This window comes from Apostichopus japonicus, chromosome 2, assembly GCF_037975245.1.
Source record: "Apostichopus japonicus isolate 1M-3 chromosome 2, ASM3797524v1, whole genome shotgun sequence".
Lineage (NCBI taxonomy): Eukaryota > Metazoa > Echinodermata > Holothuroidea > Aspidochirotida > Stichopodidae > Apostichopus > Apostichopus japonicus.
The window spans coordinates 9,422,453-9,441,081 of record NC_092562.1 but is presented as its reverse complement, the minus strand read 5'-3'; the positions used below and the strand labels follow the sequence as shown (position 1 = coordinate 9,441,081).

Genomic DNA, 18,629 nt, shown 5'->3' with positions numbered 1-18,629 from the left:
CCAACTATGTTTACTGGGTCCAACTGGTTCAACTATGTTTAACTGGGTCCAACTGGTTCAACTATGTTTTACTGGGTCCAACTATGTTTTACTGGGTCCAACTGGTTCAACTATGTTTTACTGGGTCAACTTTGTTTTACTGGGTCAACTGTTTTACTGGGTTCAACTGGGTCAACTATGTTTTGCTGGGTTAAACTGGATGAACTATGTTTTACTTCTTATATTTTTAAATAGTTTGAACTGGGATCCTCAACTGGTGTTATCTACACTTATATAACACCACACTATAAGAAGTTTTCATTTGTTAACGGTAGATCTATACTGTAAGTATTAAGGGTGTAAGCCACTGAAATAAATGTTTGTTCTTGATCAGAGAACTCTGGGTTTGGTGTGATGACCTAACACAGAGCAAGACACATATAAAAATGGAGAAGTCAACTGGATTGGATCAAAAGAAATTATAATTATGAATAGCAAACAATGTACAGCTGATCTGGGCCCATTCAAAGAATTAAATGAAACAACTTGCAGTCGTGAGGTGCGCACCCAAAATATAAAGAAATACATTTAATTTAAAAGTCTGTTCTGGTGAGTTGGCCTGCTGGTGACATCAAGTATTCTACGACCTAAGACCTTCCACGACATCAGATATTCTACAACATCAGTATAGTTGAGCCCAATAAATGGTTTTATGAATGTCCGATCCCAGCAAAAATGTATCCTTTAATTTATATGAAATAGTGTTCCAGGGTATCCTTTCAGTAAAATAATGTCAACATCCTTTGTAGTAAAATAATGTCCTTTATGTATAGGTGATGGTGTCCTGGAATATCCTTTATTGTAATACAATATCCTTTATAGTAAAGAGTATCCTTTATAATAAATAGTGTCCCAGTCAGTTGAATATCACAACTTCCATCAAATAATAAGGTCTACAGTAACTTGAACTATGTAAATTAAGGTTTAAAACAAACTATCCAGCCATTAAACTATCTTTCTCTTCTTTTACAACTGCCTTGCTCAGATACTCATAGCCCATTGCAAACTCCCTATACTGTACCCTCACAAAACTCCTTTGTTCCTAAAATATATACACACAGACCCCATTTCCTGTGAGGGCTAATTTCCAGGAAGAACAAGATAGTTGCCTAGCAACCCAGAAGAGAGAAAGTTTTTAATCAACCCTTTTGCTGCCACAAGACAACATACAAATGTACTGTACACATGTATAACCCTCTGTACAATGAGCACTGCACTAATAAACAAGTAAAACTATGTTACAAAAATACAAAACAAAACTATATGTAAGAGCTGACCATCTTACACTGTACAAATGAAGCCTCACTTGAAATTAGATTGATAGTTTAATCATATGTTCATAATGTTCAGTGTAGGGCATCCTCACATTTGTCGCATATACGTGTAATGCTGTTCACTTCACTAAGCTAATGACTTTTGCAAAGTATGTTAAATGCCAATAGGACACTTCATGTTTGAAACAACAATCAAGGCAATTGCGTAAATTTTGAAAACTGCTATTATGTTTGCTAGTTGACGATAACTTTCCTTAAATCATGCGGCTAAATATAGGTGTTAAGTTGAGTATAACTAGGTTAGGCCCCTATAAGCTAGGCAACTATAACGTTAGGATATGTCTAACGTTGGTAATTGTACCATGTGGTATACCTAGTAGGGAACCGGTTTGTTAGGCCTAGCCTATACTATAGTCCTAAGTCACTAGCCTATATATAAAGTTTCTTTTCAATTCAAATATTTATGATAAAGAGCACGTTTACAATCAATTATAATGTTACAATTATAAGTCAATAATATAAAGATACTGCAAGATCACAAAGGAGGGAACTTAGCCGCGGTAATAATTTGAAATTGTTGGCAAAAAATCGGTTACAAATGCGATTATTCTGCGAAGCTTCTGTTGCCGTATGTGGTTTGCGGATTCGGAAATTATAAATCTAGCGCTTACACAAGGGACAGATGTCAAAGTTCAAATTTAGTCGGATCATACTATTTTGCACTAGGATGGCATTTTGCCTACCAATTGTTCAAATCGACGAACAAAGTATAACATTATTTTTTTCAAATTTATTATTTAGGAAATATTTCATATTTGTAATCATTGCGGTACAAAAATGTAATCGTTTAATCATAACTGTGATAAATTTGACAAAGATTTATTTTACACCCCTCATAAGTTGGCTAATTTAGCATTTTCAGTATATTACGATACGGTTACTGCTTACGAACTTACATTATAATATTCTTGATAATTACGCCTAAAATAAAAGCAGTCAACATAGTCCAAACCCAGTTGAGCCAGTGTGAAACCTAGTTCAACCCCAACAGGGCAAGTTCACCAGTGATCATAGTTCAAACCCAGTTGGGCTTGTGCAAACCAGTGAAACCTAGTTAAACCCCAGTGGGTCAGTTCACCAGCCAATAGTCCAAACCCAGTTGGGCAGTGCAAAAGCAGTTGAAACCTAGTTCAACCCCAACAGGGAAAGTTCACCAGTCAACATAGTTCAAACCCAGTTGGGTTAGTGCAAAAACCAGTGAAACCTAGTTGGAGCCCAACTGGATCAGTTCAAACATAGTTCAAACTCAGTTGGGCCTTAACAAACCCAGTTGAACATTGTGTTAACCCAGTTGAACCTAGCTCATGTTCAGCATAGCCCAGTTGGAACCCAGTAAGACCCAGTTAAACACAGTTAAAACCAGTTAAACATAGTAGGCCCTAGTAGGACCTAGTTGATTTTTTAACTGGGTTCTACTGGAATTTCTACCAGGGTTAACTTTATAATTGCTTTGTGTCATGAAACATTACCAAGTCTGATCTGAGGTGAGCTCTAGGTGATGAGACATTCAATTCAGCATGTTTCTCACCAGTTCTGTTCCAGTTATCTGCTATTATAATATAAGATTCATTAAACATGATTTTCCATATTGGGAAGCCTGTCATTGGCAACTGCAAAAATGTTGAACATATGTGCAGCAGCAATCATCAGCTTGCGATTTCACCCATTTGACCTGGTTGCCTGCCGAAATCTTCATATTGGATTTCAGTCAAGCTATTGACCTATGTGTTTGTTGTTTACATAAGATTTGTATGGCTTTTCGGTAGATTTTCTACAAACAGACATTTTTCATTTCAATCTGACGTCTTTTTGGCTGAATCCCAACTATTTTGTCAACCTCGATAAACTACTGCTGTACGTCAGGCACACTTATTTTTACACATACGGCTGTTTAAAAATGGGCAGCATTTCCAAGCATCTAATTGAAATAAAATTTTGTAATGAAAACCATTTCCTAAATATGAAGTTTCATTGCTGGTGATTGTCTGTAACCATGTCTGAGCAATCAAGCAACTGTCAGCAGACAAGGGACATTCTGCTGTCAGGTATATATATAGTTGCGGGGACGGGGGAGGGGGAGTGACATTGGTAAAATTACTGCACCACCCTGGTCTTTTCTGATGTTGTTTCTATCTTTTTTAATTGCTAAGGAGCAATGGAACTATCAGAGCTGTCATTTTCACATGTTGATATTTCTTTTACATTGTTTTCAGCAGTGGCCTGGGACAAATACAACATATCTCCTTCTACTTACCTGAGCCTTTTTCAGGATTATAACAGACTACACTGGCATCTTCGAAATGACCGCAGAAACCATCAGACTGGAACTGGCATTGCAAGAAGTCAGTTTCATTGCCAATGCAATTTGTGTAATCTGACTGTATGGGGCCTGTGCCTTCGCCAAAGGCTGCATATGCCAGGGCTGCAGTGGCTCTTTGGAATCCAAGATGGCGACAGACGACTGTTGCCTGACTTATATCCCAACCATCATCGCACACTGTACCCCACTGACCATTAACAAAAATTTCCACTCGACCTGCAGAGCTCTTGCCGCCAGCTAACCGAAGTGCAGACGTTGGGGCCGTTGAACTGAACAAAGCTGGAGGTTAAAATTAGAAGGAAAAATAGTTGCCCAAGTTATCTCAATCTGCCTAGTTGGGTAGAATCTGTACATCCCGATTGAACAACCCCAAATGACCCGTGATATATTCTAGTAATTTGAATTACAAATTTCATACGTTTTCTGCCAAGAGGCTCTTTTTAATCAACTACACAATTATCCAAAGTGGCAAGAGGTAGCCTTGCTTTTGACATGTAAATGAGAAATAACACCAATTATCCTGGAAATCTTGCATCCAATTTCTACATGTCAGTTCTGAGATAAACATTTGAGAAATGTTCCTTTTGTATCCAAAGTAAGCTTCAGGCAAACAGTTGCCATATCACACACGCACATGCGGGATAAACATGCTCCCGTTGGTCTATATTTTTTCTGCAATTTTCTACTCAAATTTTCTACTCAAACTGTTAATGCATTGTACTATGAATAAAGCAAATTCATGGAAAGTTTGAACAAATAACAATCCCTTAGGTGAAATTAGATTCCTTCACAATCAAAGGTCAAAACAAGAGTTTAAAAAATTGTTTGAACAAATTCTTTCCATAAAATCAGAACGCATCAAAATTAAAGGTTAAAATTACATGGGATACTGTATATAAAAATATAACATGTAAGCTCCTTATTTGTGTGAAAGGTTTGACATATCCAGAAAACAATGTGAGGATCTTTGAATGTCAAGTTCATAAGGAGTTTCATATCATAATATCCCTTTTTTGAAAAAAAGGGAAATATTGGGGAAGAATTTGATAACAATTGAGAAAAAAAAACATTTCAGATTAACTCATTTGATATGGACATAAAGTATGCTGGGTAATAATTTCTAATGTCACCCATACACAATCATGGTCTTATTTCCAATCGATGCATCAAAGACCACTTCCACAATTGAAATCACGCTTTAATGTTGAAGTCACCTGATCATGAAACATACAATAACATCCCATCACACAGATGAATTCATTCCCAAGGTAATATAATCATTCTAGATCTTTAAAAGAAAACAAGAGCAATAATGTTTTGATTATAATCCATATCTGGCATCACAACTTTTTGTACAATGAACTTATTCAAGTTACACGAAAAACAACAACAAAACAATGTTATGAAGCTGGAAGCCAAAGATTGCATGCGTTTACAAGCCATTGTTCAGTTTTTAAATCCCAAACTTCATAACACTGTCACCAGTATTGGCCCCAAAAGTACTCTTAGTATGAGAACAAGTTGAAGTACCCTTAGTATGAGATTGAGTACAGTAGAAGTACCCTTAGTATGAGATTGTGTACAAGTAGAAACTACCCTTAGTAAGAGATTGTGTAAAAGTAGAAGTACCCTTGGTGTGAGTACAAGTAAAAGTACCTTAAGTATGCGATTGAGTACAAGCAGATGTACCCTTAGTATGAGATTAAGTACAAATAGAAGTACCTTTAGTATGAGATTAGTATGAGTAAACGTAGAAGTATCCTTAGTATGACTATGAGTACACGTAAAAAAAACCTCAGCATGAGTATCCTAGTACAAGTAAAAGTAACCAAGTAGTATGAGCACGTACATCAGGCGCGTAGCCAAGGGGGTGTTTTGGGTGTTCAGACACCCCCCATGGCCCAAGTGCCCCCAAAAAACATATGCAGAAAACACCAGTGACTTTGAGAGATACGCTAGTGATAATTATCGCACCTCCTCCGGGCCTCACTCGAGTCTCTTCCAATCCTCCTTACAACGATGCACTTTGTACTGTATATAAATATATATATATATATATATATATATATATATATATATATATATATATATATATAGGTCAAACCGTGCAGGTTCAGTGCCCTCTACAACGGAATACCACGGGCCAAGAACGTCTAAATGGGCTAGCGTTGTTGAATATCCACAGAGATGTTCCTGTCAGCACAGATGTCATTCTAACTTACTTGGCGAAGAAGCCGAGAAGATTGGACTTATCGTCTGTAACAATTTCTCTATCTTCACGACTCACGTTACAGTATATGCCCAACTTATACAAACTCTAAATTATCACGCTACTGCGATTTTAGCTTTACTTTTAGTGAGACTCTAAGAAAACCGTGATACCAAATATGCCAAAATCAATGATGTGAGAGTACCGTTAACTCTTTGGGTTCCCAGTTTGCTTGTCAACAGACTTCTATAGTTCAAACGAAAGGGAACTCTATAGGTCCGCAATTCCCTTGATCTTTTTATCTCTGATTCCCCAAATTATATATATTGAGAAAGGTATCTCTTTAGGTTCGCATTTTCCTTGCATCAATAATTGAGTCTATATAGGATTACATTTTTCTGATGTGAATAGAATTATTCCACAAAATAATTATCAATATTCTTTTGCATGATTTGAGCTCAAACATTGCACCATTTTGCATCTAGAGGCCTTAAAATTCCATTTTCCTCCCTAAGACCCCTCCCCCATGTCAGTCTCCAGCAAAACACCCCCATGAACAAATCCTGGCTACGCGCCTGACGTACATATAAGTACCCTTAGTATGAGTATAAGTAACAGTACTCAAGTAGCAATAGTATGAGTTTGAGCACAAGAAGAAGTAACCTTAGTATAACTAGAAGTATCCTTCATATGAGTACAAGTAGAAGTACTTATGTAATACTAGATACAGAATCTGAGGGCGAAAGACTATTCCAGATAAAGACAGAAAAGCATGACCACTAGAAAGCTTTGTGGCTAAAGAAGTAGGGAGCAAGTACAACTAGCTTGCAGTCGGCAAGCAGGGGTGTACCCAGGTGGGAGCAAAAGAATGGATGCATTTGAATGATAGGAGTAGAATTTTGAAATTGATGTCAGACTCAACAGACAGCAAGTGCAACTTGCAAAGGATTGGAGTACCATAATTTGTTGCAGATCTGGCCTGAGTGAAACTAATCTTGCCACTGAGTTCTAAATGATGTGTAGTTTCTTGGGGAGGCCACATGACATCTACAATAGATACAAATGGGTGCACAAGCATTTTATTTGCTGGTACAAGTAGTTACAGTCTTACCAATTTTGTGATATATGGTTCGTCTTAAATCTTTGCCAAAACGAATTTCACTATTGACCTTTAACAGTCAAGATGTATTGGCTAGTTTACAATCTGGGTATTACCGATTTTGAAGAGGGACTGATATCACTGGAAGCAGATATGGGGTCTCTTTCAAGGAACAATATCAGTTTGCAATTTAATTTGGCAACTACTGATATAAAAGAAAAGTTAAACTTACTGACATAAGTACAGATCACGCTAGCATCTTCTTCATGACCACAGTTATGTCCAACATCACGGAAGACACAATCTGCCAATCTTTCTTCTTGGCCACTACATTGTACATCGTCCATTAGAACTGGGCCGGTGCCTTTACCAAAATGGGCGTTTGTAAGAGAAGCAGCTGCTGGTCCAAACCCCAGTTGGTAGCAGACCACTTCTGCTTCCTGGATTGTCCAACCATCATCACATACTGTACCCCACACTCCACTCTGGTAGACCTCTACACGGCCTTCCGTGTGTTCTTCACCATCCACTAAACGAATATCTCCGTTTTCTGAAAAGATATGTACTAAGAACGTTTAACAGTTAAAGACATTTCAGGTCAAACTCTGTAACTTTAAAAATGTCAGTCACTGCAATAAAACAGCTCTCTGAAAGTACGCCGATCAAAACTGATACAGTCTTATAGTTACTGTTACTTGTCATACATCCTCTGAAGAAGATCCTATTAGGATCGAAACGTCAGGCCCGTTTACTTTTACACGAAGTCTAAAGAAGTTAAAAAGAGAAAATGGCATAGATTGGGCATGTCATGAGAATGTATAGAGATGGCCACTGTGGATTACTACATTTACCTGGACACCCCAATGGCTGAGGGGAAAGATGGGATACCCAACAACATGGAGGATAACAATGGAGGATGAAAGAAAACAACTTGGGTTTGATATCTTGAAATGATGCAACAGAGAGTGTTGGGAGACCATTACAGCCTTACGGGCCACACTTTGTGTTGCTGAAAGAGGCTATTATTTCCAATGCACCATTGCAGAGAGGGCTTGTGTTCTGTTATAAAATTGATGATAACAGCTATGGCTTTTCCTATGTTGCAAGTACGTAGTAACAGTAAGCTAGCTAAGTCTATAACTACATCAGATATGGGCCGGGGTATTTTACTGTAGAGTAGACCTATGCTACAGTATATCAAATATTTTTATTAGTTTAAAGTAAAACACTTTCTATAGGTACAGTCGATCCTCATCAAAGATCATTTGAGAGATGTAATGCAAAAGCTATCAGTACATTTATGAATAGTTGAAGAGGTTCTTTTGTAAATTCAACCAGCTGCCTTAGGGGTTATTTATCAATATTAATGCCAAACGTTTAGCATAGAATGCTAAAACGTTTTCAAACATAGGGCCTAATCTACCTTCCAAATGGGAATATAGGATCGCCTCAACAATTTCCAGTCATTATGAAGGATTTGATTAGATGAATATTCCAGTGGGCCCTGAGGGAAACATTGATAACATTAATCTTGTCACACTATGAAATGCATGCAGTCACTTTAATTGGAATATATAGTCACTCTGCATCCCTTACATTGCCTAAATAATGACACAATATGCCAAACAGGCCAGTTTCAAAATGTAAATTTAACACACTTTTACAGAATAATATTGGAATAGCATTCAAATTATTATATGACTACTTTGGCCAGCAAAACTATTAAAAACATTCTATTCTAATGTCCCAAGAAATCTTGATCTTAGATGATAAATTACTTCCCCTGTAAAATCACTATGCAGAGATGCCAAGTTGTAGATTTCTGAGAGAGAGAGATTTGCACAGGCCGCAGCTCAGTGCCCTGCTAGGGGGGTCCGGGGCATGCTCGTCCGGAAAGTTTTGAAACTTGAACATTAAATGGTGTATTCTGATTGCATTTTGGGAGGATGCAGAAGTTGTTTATTGTTGCAACAAATTCAGAAAAATTGACCAATTATCTAAATCCTCAATTTTAATACTAGTGTATACTGAGTACTATATACTGAAGGAACATATGTCATACAAATATTTAAAAGATGTAACCGTGTGATAACAGGCAAAATTCAGAGCAGAGCCAGTGATAATTGGTATATCTATGATCACATGTATTCAGCACTCGAAGGTAGATTTACACCAAACAAGATCTCCGAGAAGAGCAAAATAATCACTGATAACATATTTCTGGCTGCTGGGAGAGAAGGCAGATTTTTATGGGCATCAGAGGGAAAGCAAGTTACAGGACCTGATTGCAGGAGTCTCCCACCTAATGTGGGAGGTTTGGCATATAACTTTGACTTCATAATGATTGACTTTTAATCCTTGGTAGCTCAAATTTAAGTATTTCAATCCTGTTGAAGTAATTTCACTTCCCATGCATTCTGACGCTTCACATGCTCCACTTTGCTTGCTAAGCCATTCATGTTTTAATGGCCAATAGAAGGCAAATTAAAGGTTACAATTACATGGTCATTGTTTCTGCTTTTTCTACATCTTTGGCTTCTGTCTAAAATCTCATAAGAAGATTTCCCATCTGTTTATCAGGACAACTTTTTGAGGATTTTCCTGGTTGTCCTTTCAACAACCAGGTCTTTTGTTTAACTTGTCCAAACAACAAATATGGTTTTGCTAGAAACTTGCATAGCAACAAACAATAACCAATAACAAATAAGTACACTGTTGAACAAAATGTGTAGGTTGATGGATAGAACACTAACTTTTGGTCCATTTTGGTGGTTCTATCATGCTAAGGACGAACAGTAAATCCAAATTGTTGGAGGATGACGATACCAATTTGAGGCTATTTCGATACCGTACAATGGAATCTCAATTTTATGAAAACAGTTGTCACTTGTCTACTGTACATATAAACTAAAAGGCTGAGTTTAGACATTTGATAGTCTAAGCCAACGATCATTAAACATTTGTCCTGCCTTTACATAATAGACTCTCCAAGGTTAAAACCTGAAATTATGCCTCTGTACTCCAATAATTCTTCAAATCTCTTGGAAACAAATTCCATAGCCATTACATGCTAGTATAGCCAAGTACGATCGTTAGTTCTAATTGGTGAAATGTCGAAACATACTTAGGGTTTGTAAAGCAACATGCGGCAAAGTTCTTTTGTCACTCTCAAATTATTTTGAGGATGGCAGTTAGATCGAATCGCGTGCGTTTCTTTACCTGGGGAGTTAGCATGTTGAACTTAAATAGTAGATTACTGCGTTCAGATACAGGCCTCCATGTTTGCAAGACGTCTCAGTATTTTCTAGGCAACTCTACGATTGCCAGCATGTGCCAAATTGCCAATCACCATCGAAGGCCTAGTCGCTAAAGCGTGAGTTTGTGTGCGCGGTTCAACATGATCAGCTGATATGATGTGACGATTTGATCTTTACTTATCTATAATATAGAGGTGCTCTATCACATATCACCCAGTCGGGACAATTTTTTCTATACTGTAGTGTCATGTCCCGTTGCAGAGTACTCCTATCGTCAGTACGAGCAGTATGAACATCATATTTCTATTAGATCAAGGTTAGGGACTGTTTGTACTGTCAATACCAGCTGTGCTTTGAAGCATCATTTTGGAGTACAGTTTAGAGATTTATAACAATTAGGAAATTGTCCCAACTGGCTATACATAGAAAGACTGTCTATTATACGGTCTATAGATCAATGGTGTTTCCAATTCTTAAGTACCAAGCAGGTCACACAAGTTCCACACACAACAAGGGGTAACTGTCTATTCTTTGACTTTGCCTGCAAGATACACGCTCACTAGGTCAGCACCATCTTAGCTTCTGGATTTGACTGATTAATTGCTGGCGTATATCGTCAGATCCCCCTGCCCCGCCCCGCAAAATTGTGAGAAAAAATGCCTAGAAAATAGGTAATGACGGCTCTTCAAGGGCTACTATTTTAAAGGGGGAAGAAGCAAAAGTGTTCTAGTAACATTTGGCCTCTGCTCGCTTAAACAGAAGTGCTTCGCTCCGCTCGTCCTCCTTCGACCCTCTCACCGATGTGTATGCCTATATACAGTTAGTTATTTAGTTTTGAAATTAATGCGAATGATGCCCGACCAAAATACTTCATATCCTATACGTCTTACTATAAGTCGTTGTACACTAGACCATACTCGATGACCAACGTTTATGCAATAGCCTATATAACCAGTGTCAAATTGGAACCTATGTATCTCCCCCTCCCGTCCCCTACCATGGAAACTTTGAAAGTAACGGAATGGTGCCCAATAATTCCTATTCAATACGTCTTAGAATAAGTCGTTGTACACTAAACCATACTTGTGACCATACGTTTTAGCAATAACGTATAACCATGGCAGTGTCAAATTGGAAATTGTCTGTAAACCCTGCCCCCCCCCCCGGCCCCTACCATGGAAACTCACCAATGTTGTATATGAATCTAGAATCTTTCTATACAAGATCAATTGATTCATTTTCACTTTCAAATGAAAATCATTGTTCGTCGGCAGTACTTGTTTATAAGCATATTGCGTATATCTGATTTGATTTTTTTTTAAAGAAAAAAAAAGGCCCATGCAGTACCTATAGTAAGTCAAGGTAGTTTATGCTGTTGGATTGACTCGATAATTGTACAGTTGTACGTTTAGCATATCGTCTTGCAGGAAAATCGATACGAATGCTGATTTGATATTCCCTGTGGGGGCGGCGCCAATCAAGGGCCGCTCCCACACGGAGCATCAACACTGCTTACCGGATTTGTCAACGCCAGGGCCTACGTCAAATAAATTCCCTCCAAGAAAATGTCAAGCAATGAAAGGGCAATAATTGACTACTCTCATCCGACGAGACCACCCCGTTTACTTCATATGTTATGCTTACGCACTTTTATTCGCTCCTCTCAAACGATATTGAATAACACAAATAGAGTAATTTACGAAAACTGGTCATGGGTTTAATTAATACTACTATGGTTATACTAAGGCTATACATTATACACCTAACGTTAGGCTAGGTCGGTGCCTGTAACTTGACCACATGTATCTCTTTTTCTTACAGGTTGAAAGACTTTCGTAGGTTCTTTAACGATTTTACAGAGATTTCCATCATTTCTGCTTTCATTTTGTTCGTATAAACTAGCCCTACAACACGGGCTTATCGGTCTATCTCCGACATTTTATCTAGTTCTGAAGCACTAAATTCTTTGAATTTGTATACGTATTTTGACGTCATAAAAGTGAACAGCAGCGCCAACTTTAAAAGAGACAACAACATCAAATGAGACAACAGCATAAAAGTAGACAACAACGCTGAAGGAGACAGCAGCATCAACGGAGACAACAACACCAAAAAAAGACAACAGCATTGAAGGACACAACAACATTAAACGAGACAACAACATCAAAGGAGACAACAACATAATAACAGACAGCATAGAAGCAAACAACATAATACATTGCCCTTTCGGTGTTCCATACATATCATCTAGTCTTGGCCAGATCGTTTGTAATACTCTTTTTCTCACGTGCAAACAGAGTCCGTTCCTGCCTATAACGAATGCGCTCGCCCACTGTGTTTTACGAGGATCTGTTCCATACAAACGTCTTGGACATTTCTTCAAAGAGGGGCGTGAACTTATACAAACCCTAAATCTTTATTCATATTATTGTTACAAATTTGCGTGTCATGTGAGATCATGTTTCTTCCACAGCAATTTAGCGACCGTCTCGCAGTGTACAAACCAATCTAAGGCCAAGTGATTGTTCACTGCGGGTGGCAGGGCTTGAATAAACATTTTGGGGGAAGTGGGCCCAATTGGCAAACCTGATTGGCTTCTTCGCTTTTCTGAAGCAAATCTCTCAAAATCATAGTAAAACATAAGATAGCTTGGGAGATATGTGCAAAGACCCTAGTATCAATCTAAAGCGAATAGATAAGGGAAAATAGCTTTGTGAAAAAGAAAGGTACACTATGCTGTACAGTAGGGTCTAAACAAGACAACATATCAATACACATCACCAGGCCCATATATGTACTTGGTCACGGTGACAAGGCCTGTCTGTGAGAATCAGTATCGCAGTGTCCTCGCAGTGTTATCGGTAATAATACGCGCAGAATCAGTTTGAATATTTTAAAGGATAGGATATCGTTCGTTATATCGATATTAGAGGGATAATTTAGGGAGAGAAGTCATGATTCGTCCAACGTGGATTTGGCATTGTACCGTCTCGGGTAGTATTAATAGTAACGTGGGGCCTTGTAAAAGTATCACCTTCAACTGACTGCTCTGGGTGGTTAATGAAGTACTGAATAAAGCTGATGTCTGGCGCAGCTGTTCAAACGGCAGCGGTTAGATCGTGATTTTTCATACTGCTTAAAGACCATGTGACACTCATCTGCCACTGGCCCTGTTAAAAACTGCCCTGTGGGCACAATGACAACATGACGAGTAGCCCACACCGTTCACTGACCATGTGAAGCGCGGTGCAGCGTGGCATACAAGATGACGTAGCATGACTGTTTTCCTGTGATTCATTGGCGTACGTACACTGTTAAGTTTTCTGATTCCTTCTATTCAATTTGGTGCAATTGATTCCCTTCATTTTTTTTACAATTTTTTTTAAAGTTTGCCTCTCACAATTTTAACAAAGGTATTACATAGTTTTGTTTCATTTTGCATTTTTCTGTCATATTTATTTGTTTCATCGTTGTATTTTGTTGCCCAGACGGCCGCCCATACTCTGCAGCTGCGCTGCGTAAACTGCTTGTGAGGTAGCAAGGCCGTCGCAGCATAGGTTTGCGGGCTGACGCATTTCATCGTCTGTTGTGGTGCGTTGTCCTTGACGCAATGTGGATAGTTTAACTGGGCTGCTATATAGGCAACTTGCGTATTACAGAATAGCTACGCTGTGACAGGTTAGTTAATGTACGCCACCCGTGTATCGTGTTTTAGACGTTAATGTATTACTTCTTGTACATATTTATTTGTTTATTCATTACATTGAGAAAGATGTACGTGGGGCAGACAAGTACTTATTGTTTTCGAAATTCCTTTATTCACAGCATGTTTCCCATGAGTAAACGATATTTTCAAAGAAATCACAATATGATCATTACCAGGTGCGTATCCAGGGGGGGGCGTTGGGGGCGCGCGCCCCCCGGGTAAGGAAAAGAGGAGAGAAAAAAGAGAAGAAAAAAGGGAAAAGGAGGAGAGGAAGGAAGGGAAAAGAAAAAGAAAAAAGAGAGAAAAAGGAGAAAAGGAGGGAGTAGAAGATAGCCAAGACCTCGGGAAGAGAAAGAGGAACAGTCATAGTTAAAGCGCTGATCCCTATTATATACACATGGTAGCCAGTGACAGATCGAGGATTACGGAGGGGGTTTGCGCCTCACCCTACCCCTTACACCGACAACTCCATTTTTGACGTTTCCATTTTTCCTCTCTCACTAATGTATCTATATAAATACTATATATGGTCTATCATAACGCGTGTGTGTGTATGGACCCCTTAAACAATTGTACAATTGTGCTATATGGAACCAACTGTGGCTGGTCTTGAACTCGACCGAGTCGTCGGGGAACATGACGCATTTCGGGAAGGGGGCGACCGCCCCCCCCCCGAGCAAATTTTCTTTATGACATCGCTAGTAATTTCAAAATATACAATGCTTAGATGCAACTTACAAGGCCTGGGAAGTGTCATTTCCAGCGATCTGGGAGGCATTTTCGGCCAAAATTTTTATTGAACGCTTCGCGCCAACACATGGTGGCGCTTCGCTTAGATAGTTTGCCTACAGGCTTCGCCCCTCTCTTGGCAATTACTCGCTACACGCCTGTTCGAATTTGTAAAGCAAAGAGCAGATATAACATCATATCAGTGAGCATTGAATGCATGTTGCCTCAAAAACTGTCTTTGTGTGTAGTCAAAGGTGTAGGAGCCCAATTGGATTTGGGGACTGTAATGACTTGCCCGAAAAAAAGCCAAAATTTTTCAACATATCGATGCCAATATCATATAAGCAAGCATGGGTCATTACAGTGCATGGCATCGTTTACCGTACGGTCCGTGAAAGTTGCACAGTATACCGCCGGATGCTAATGTAAACAACCAAATGTCTTATGTAGATGGAGAAAAACCATATACAGATCCATTTATGTCAAAACTCTCTTTTACAGTAGTAATGTCGGCCAAGCTTAGAACTTTATTTTAATTACCAAGGAGATCATTTTAAAGCTATTCATTGCTATTTATTTTTCTTTCAGTAGGTGCCCGACAAAAATGGTTGCGGGGGGGGGGGGTTGCAGCCCCCGCCTCCTACGGGACCTACGCCTATGTGTGTAGTGTTCGGTTCGATATACCTGATATCGGAAATATCTGCTATTTTTCATTTCCTTCAACCAAGTTTTATAATAGCCATTATAAGAGGTTGCAATATTTGTACATCAATAAATTAACTGTGTCTGAATTTTCGAAAATTTCCTCACCAACATTCTTCATCATACTTTCCTCTACTCGTGCAATTTTGACCTGTCTGTTAGGGCTTCCAGGAGGTTTTTCTATATTGGTTGTCCATAGATTGAATTTTGTGCAACATTATGGGTATGTTTAAAAGTGATGTTATTCACGAGAAATGGGAATTTTCAAATTCTCAACAAGTAAAGGGCTTAAAACCTTGAAAAGTGGGGCTTTCGGATATTGTGTCCCGTGACGTAGATACCTACAAAAGCAATGATCCATAGGACATGCAATGAGGTCGAACATGATGTGTGACTGGTGACAATCTTCAAAAAGGTTATGGATGGAAAAAAACTTTTGGGAAATACTTGATTCTCAGGCAAAAGTGCACATCTGGTTGGTCATTTTCAAGCCCGAGAAGTGCCATTTCCGGTGATCTGGGGGGGTATCAAAACCAGAAATTTTCTTGTACGCTCCGCGCCAACCGATGGTGGCGCTCCGCTTAGATAGTAATTCGCGCCCCCCGGGTTAGAAAATCCTGGATACGCGCCTGATTACGCTACATCTGATTGTCACATTTATGTTATTGTTTATTCAAGTAAATCCTTGTCAAATAACTATGGTGTTCTACCTGCATATTGGTACTTGCGCGACATGAAACCATAATCCCTTAAACAAAATTGCCTCCCAAACTTTGCCCCTGGTAATGCATGTTGTGGTTTCGCTTTTGGAGAGCCGTGTACCATAACTTTATAAGGCCTAAACGTCACTCTCTTGTGATAGATGGTGAAACTGTAGATTAGCTGACTTGTGTGGTAAATTGCCTGAAAATTAGTAAACAACCCGCACACGCATTTATCAAAAACTTTGCAGACCAATCACCTCATGGCAGGAGGCAGTTCAATTAACTGTCAAATTCCATTGAAAAAGCATCGTTACTGATCTTCCTTTTTTTCTTCCCGCTACCATGCCCACAACACGACCCACCGTCATAGCTTGACGACCCATTTTTGGACGAGAATATTGGCTGCCGGTGTTCATGATTACAAATAACTCGGAAGATCAGATGTTGCAGAGCATATTCGTCAGACCGTATAGGTTGACACTCCACCTCCCCTCCCCGTTACCCTCCCATACCCACCTCTTCCCCATATCCGTTACCCTCCCATCACGAATGGTGAAAATAAGTGGCTTGAGCTTTACTGCAGTTTCCAAGTAAAAGTGTGAAAAAACGTGCAGTGACCTTGCGCGCTCTTGTTATTTGAGATGAAACAGTTTGTCATGTTATGTCGATTTCGTCCGAAGACGTTTTAATCAGATTTCACGTTAATTATATGCAGGCCGTCCTGCACACTTCGTTCAAATGTTTACCGACTGTATTTAATACAACAAAACTAATCTTACCTTGGGCGAGACAGGCTGAGATGCAGATGAGAAGGAATCCTAAGATTACTAACCCAGCCGAAGACGAATTGAACCACCGTGTCGTCATTTTGATACCAACGTAACGAATGTCTTACACTCTCTCTCTCAAAACATGAAAAAAACCATGAAAAAAATATCGAACGAAACTAAGATGTGGCTTCCCAGGGTTGTATTTTGACGAAGATTATCCACGACGTGCAGCTCATGGTATCAATCAGCGGACAAGGTTTCTCCTTTTTCCCATTTATTTGTTGTTATTTGTTCTTCCAGTAACTGGTGTAAACTGGCAGTGTTTTGTTTTGATAACCTAGCCTGCGTAGCAAGGCTCTGTTCTACAGAACACATTTTGATTGCCGGAAGAAGGAATGAAAGAAAACGTACGCTACGCAGTGGTGATGGCATGATCTGTGGTAGTTTGTATTTGATATTAAAATAAACAAGGTTAATTATATCAGCTCACCACAGCTTTCCGATGTTATAAAGGTCTTCATGGAATCCAATTAACTTAGCCTTATATCCTGTTATGAAAACCACCATTCACCCGCAGGTTATAAATGAGAATGAAGTTGGGTATATCATAGTGGTGTTGCCCGCCGAGTCATTTGCATCAAGTATTTCCAGTGGCGGAGCGTCCATACAGTCAGGGGGCGGATGCCCCCCCCCCCCCCTGACGGACTCAAATGGACTGCTGGCGCCCTTTTCAGCGTTTTACCACTTTTAACTTATTAGCGATTGACTTTTACATTGCGCTCTCATCTACCTTTTGACATTTGTCACATTTGGTTGGCGATGACACCTATTTATTCTTCGTTTATCTGCAAATTAGCAAGGCCCGGAAAAAGTCATTTCCGGCGATGTAGGGAGTATCTTACTCAAAAAAAAAATCTGTACGCTCCGCGCCAACCTGTGGTGGCGCTCCGCTTAGATAGTGTCAAAAGCGCCCCTTCATACCATTCTTGCCCCCCCCCCCCTGACCAATACCCCTAGCTCCGCCACTGAGTATTTCTCTAATGTACTTTTTTTTCTATTGGTGTCACTGCTGAATACAGTTTCATGGAATCGATATATAATGTTTTGCCCTGTGGTGAAGACCTACTACCTTGTCAGAATTTCTGGTATAATAGAATTAAAATAATCTCAAATATTGACAAAAAACTTGTTGCGAACGTTACAAGGGTCATAAAATTGCAAACAATGTAAAAGAGCAAGAAACGGCTGCGATAGGAATCGCCGCCAACTAACGGCTTGACATCTCAGCAGGTAGACTGATGGGCTTGTAATCTGGTTCGAATTCCGTTCTTCAGTTGCTCTTTTTAATTTGTCAAAATTTCCCAGTCAGTTTTCCATCATTCATTAACTGATATAATTATATATTAGGCTATGATTATTCTGACTTTTGGAAAATCGTTTGCAAGGTCATATATAAATGCTGTAGCAATCTTTTTCTTCACGATCATTTCATAGTGAAACTAACTGAACATCTATGTGTTTTACCGAATTTCGGTACAATCAATGTTTCATTTTGCTTCACTCTTTATAAATATAAGTCCCTTTAAAGGTGCCCTGGACTATAAAATCTTGAGGATTTAAAAACTATGAAGATCGCCATCTATTTCTAAAAGTTTCTCAGCGTTGATGTGTTAGAATAGCAAAATACGTTTCGTAATATACTTAGTTGCTATTTCAAGTACGGTGGTTGTTAGACACTTGGTAAAATAAAAATAATAATG

At 39.0% G+C, this 18,629-nt stretch overlaps 1 protein-coding gene across 2 annotated transcripts in view; it reads right to left on the bottom strand.

The window, feature by feature from the left end:
• Positions 1-17,025, bottom strand: part of LOC139977180 (scavenger receptor cysteine-rich domain-containing protein DMBT1-like) — a 54,515-nt gene extending 37,490 nt beyond the window's left edge. For both annotated transcript variants that reach the window (XM_071986421.1, XM_071986429.1), the window contains exons 1-3: positions 16,879-17,025; positions 7,234-7,551; positions 3,628-3,972 (exon numbers count right to left, since the gene is read on the bottom strand). In XM_071986421.1, coding sequence (XP_071842522.1) covers positions 3,628-3,972; positions 7,234-7,551; positions 16,879-16,966 — 751 coding nt within the window. In that variant the 5' untranslated portion in view covers positions 16,967-17,025. The remainder of the gene's footprint in view (positions 1-3,627; positions 3,973-7,233; positions 7,552-16,878) is intronic.
• Positions 17,026-18,629: the final 1,604 nt, after the last annotated feature.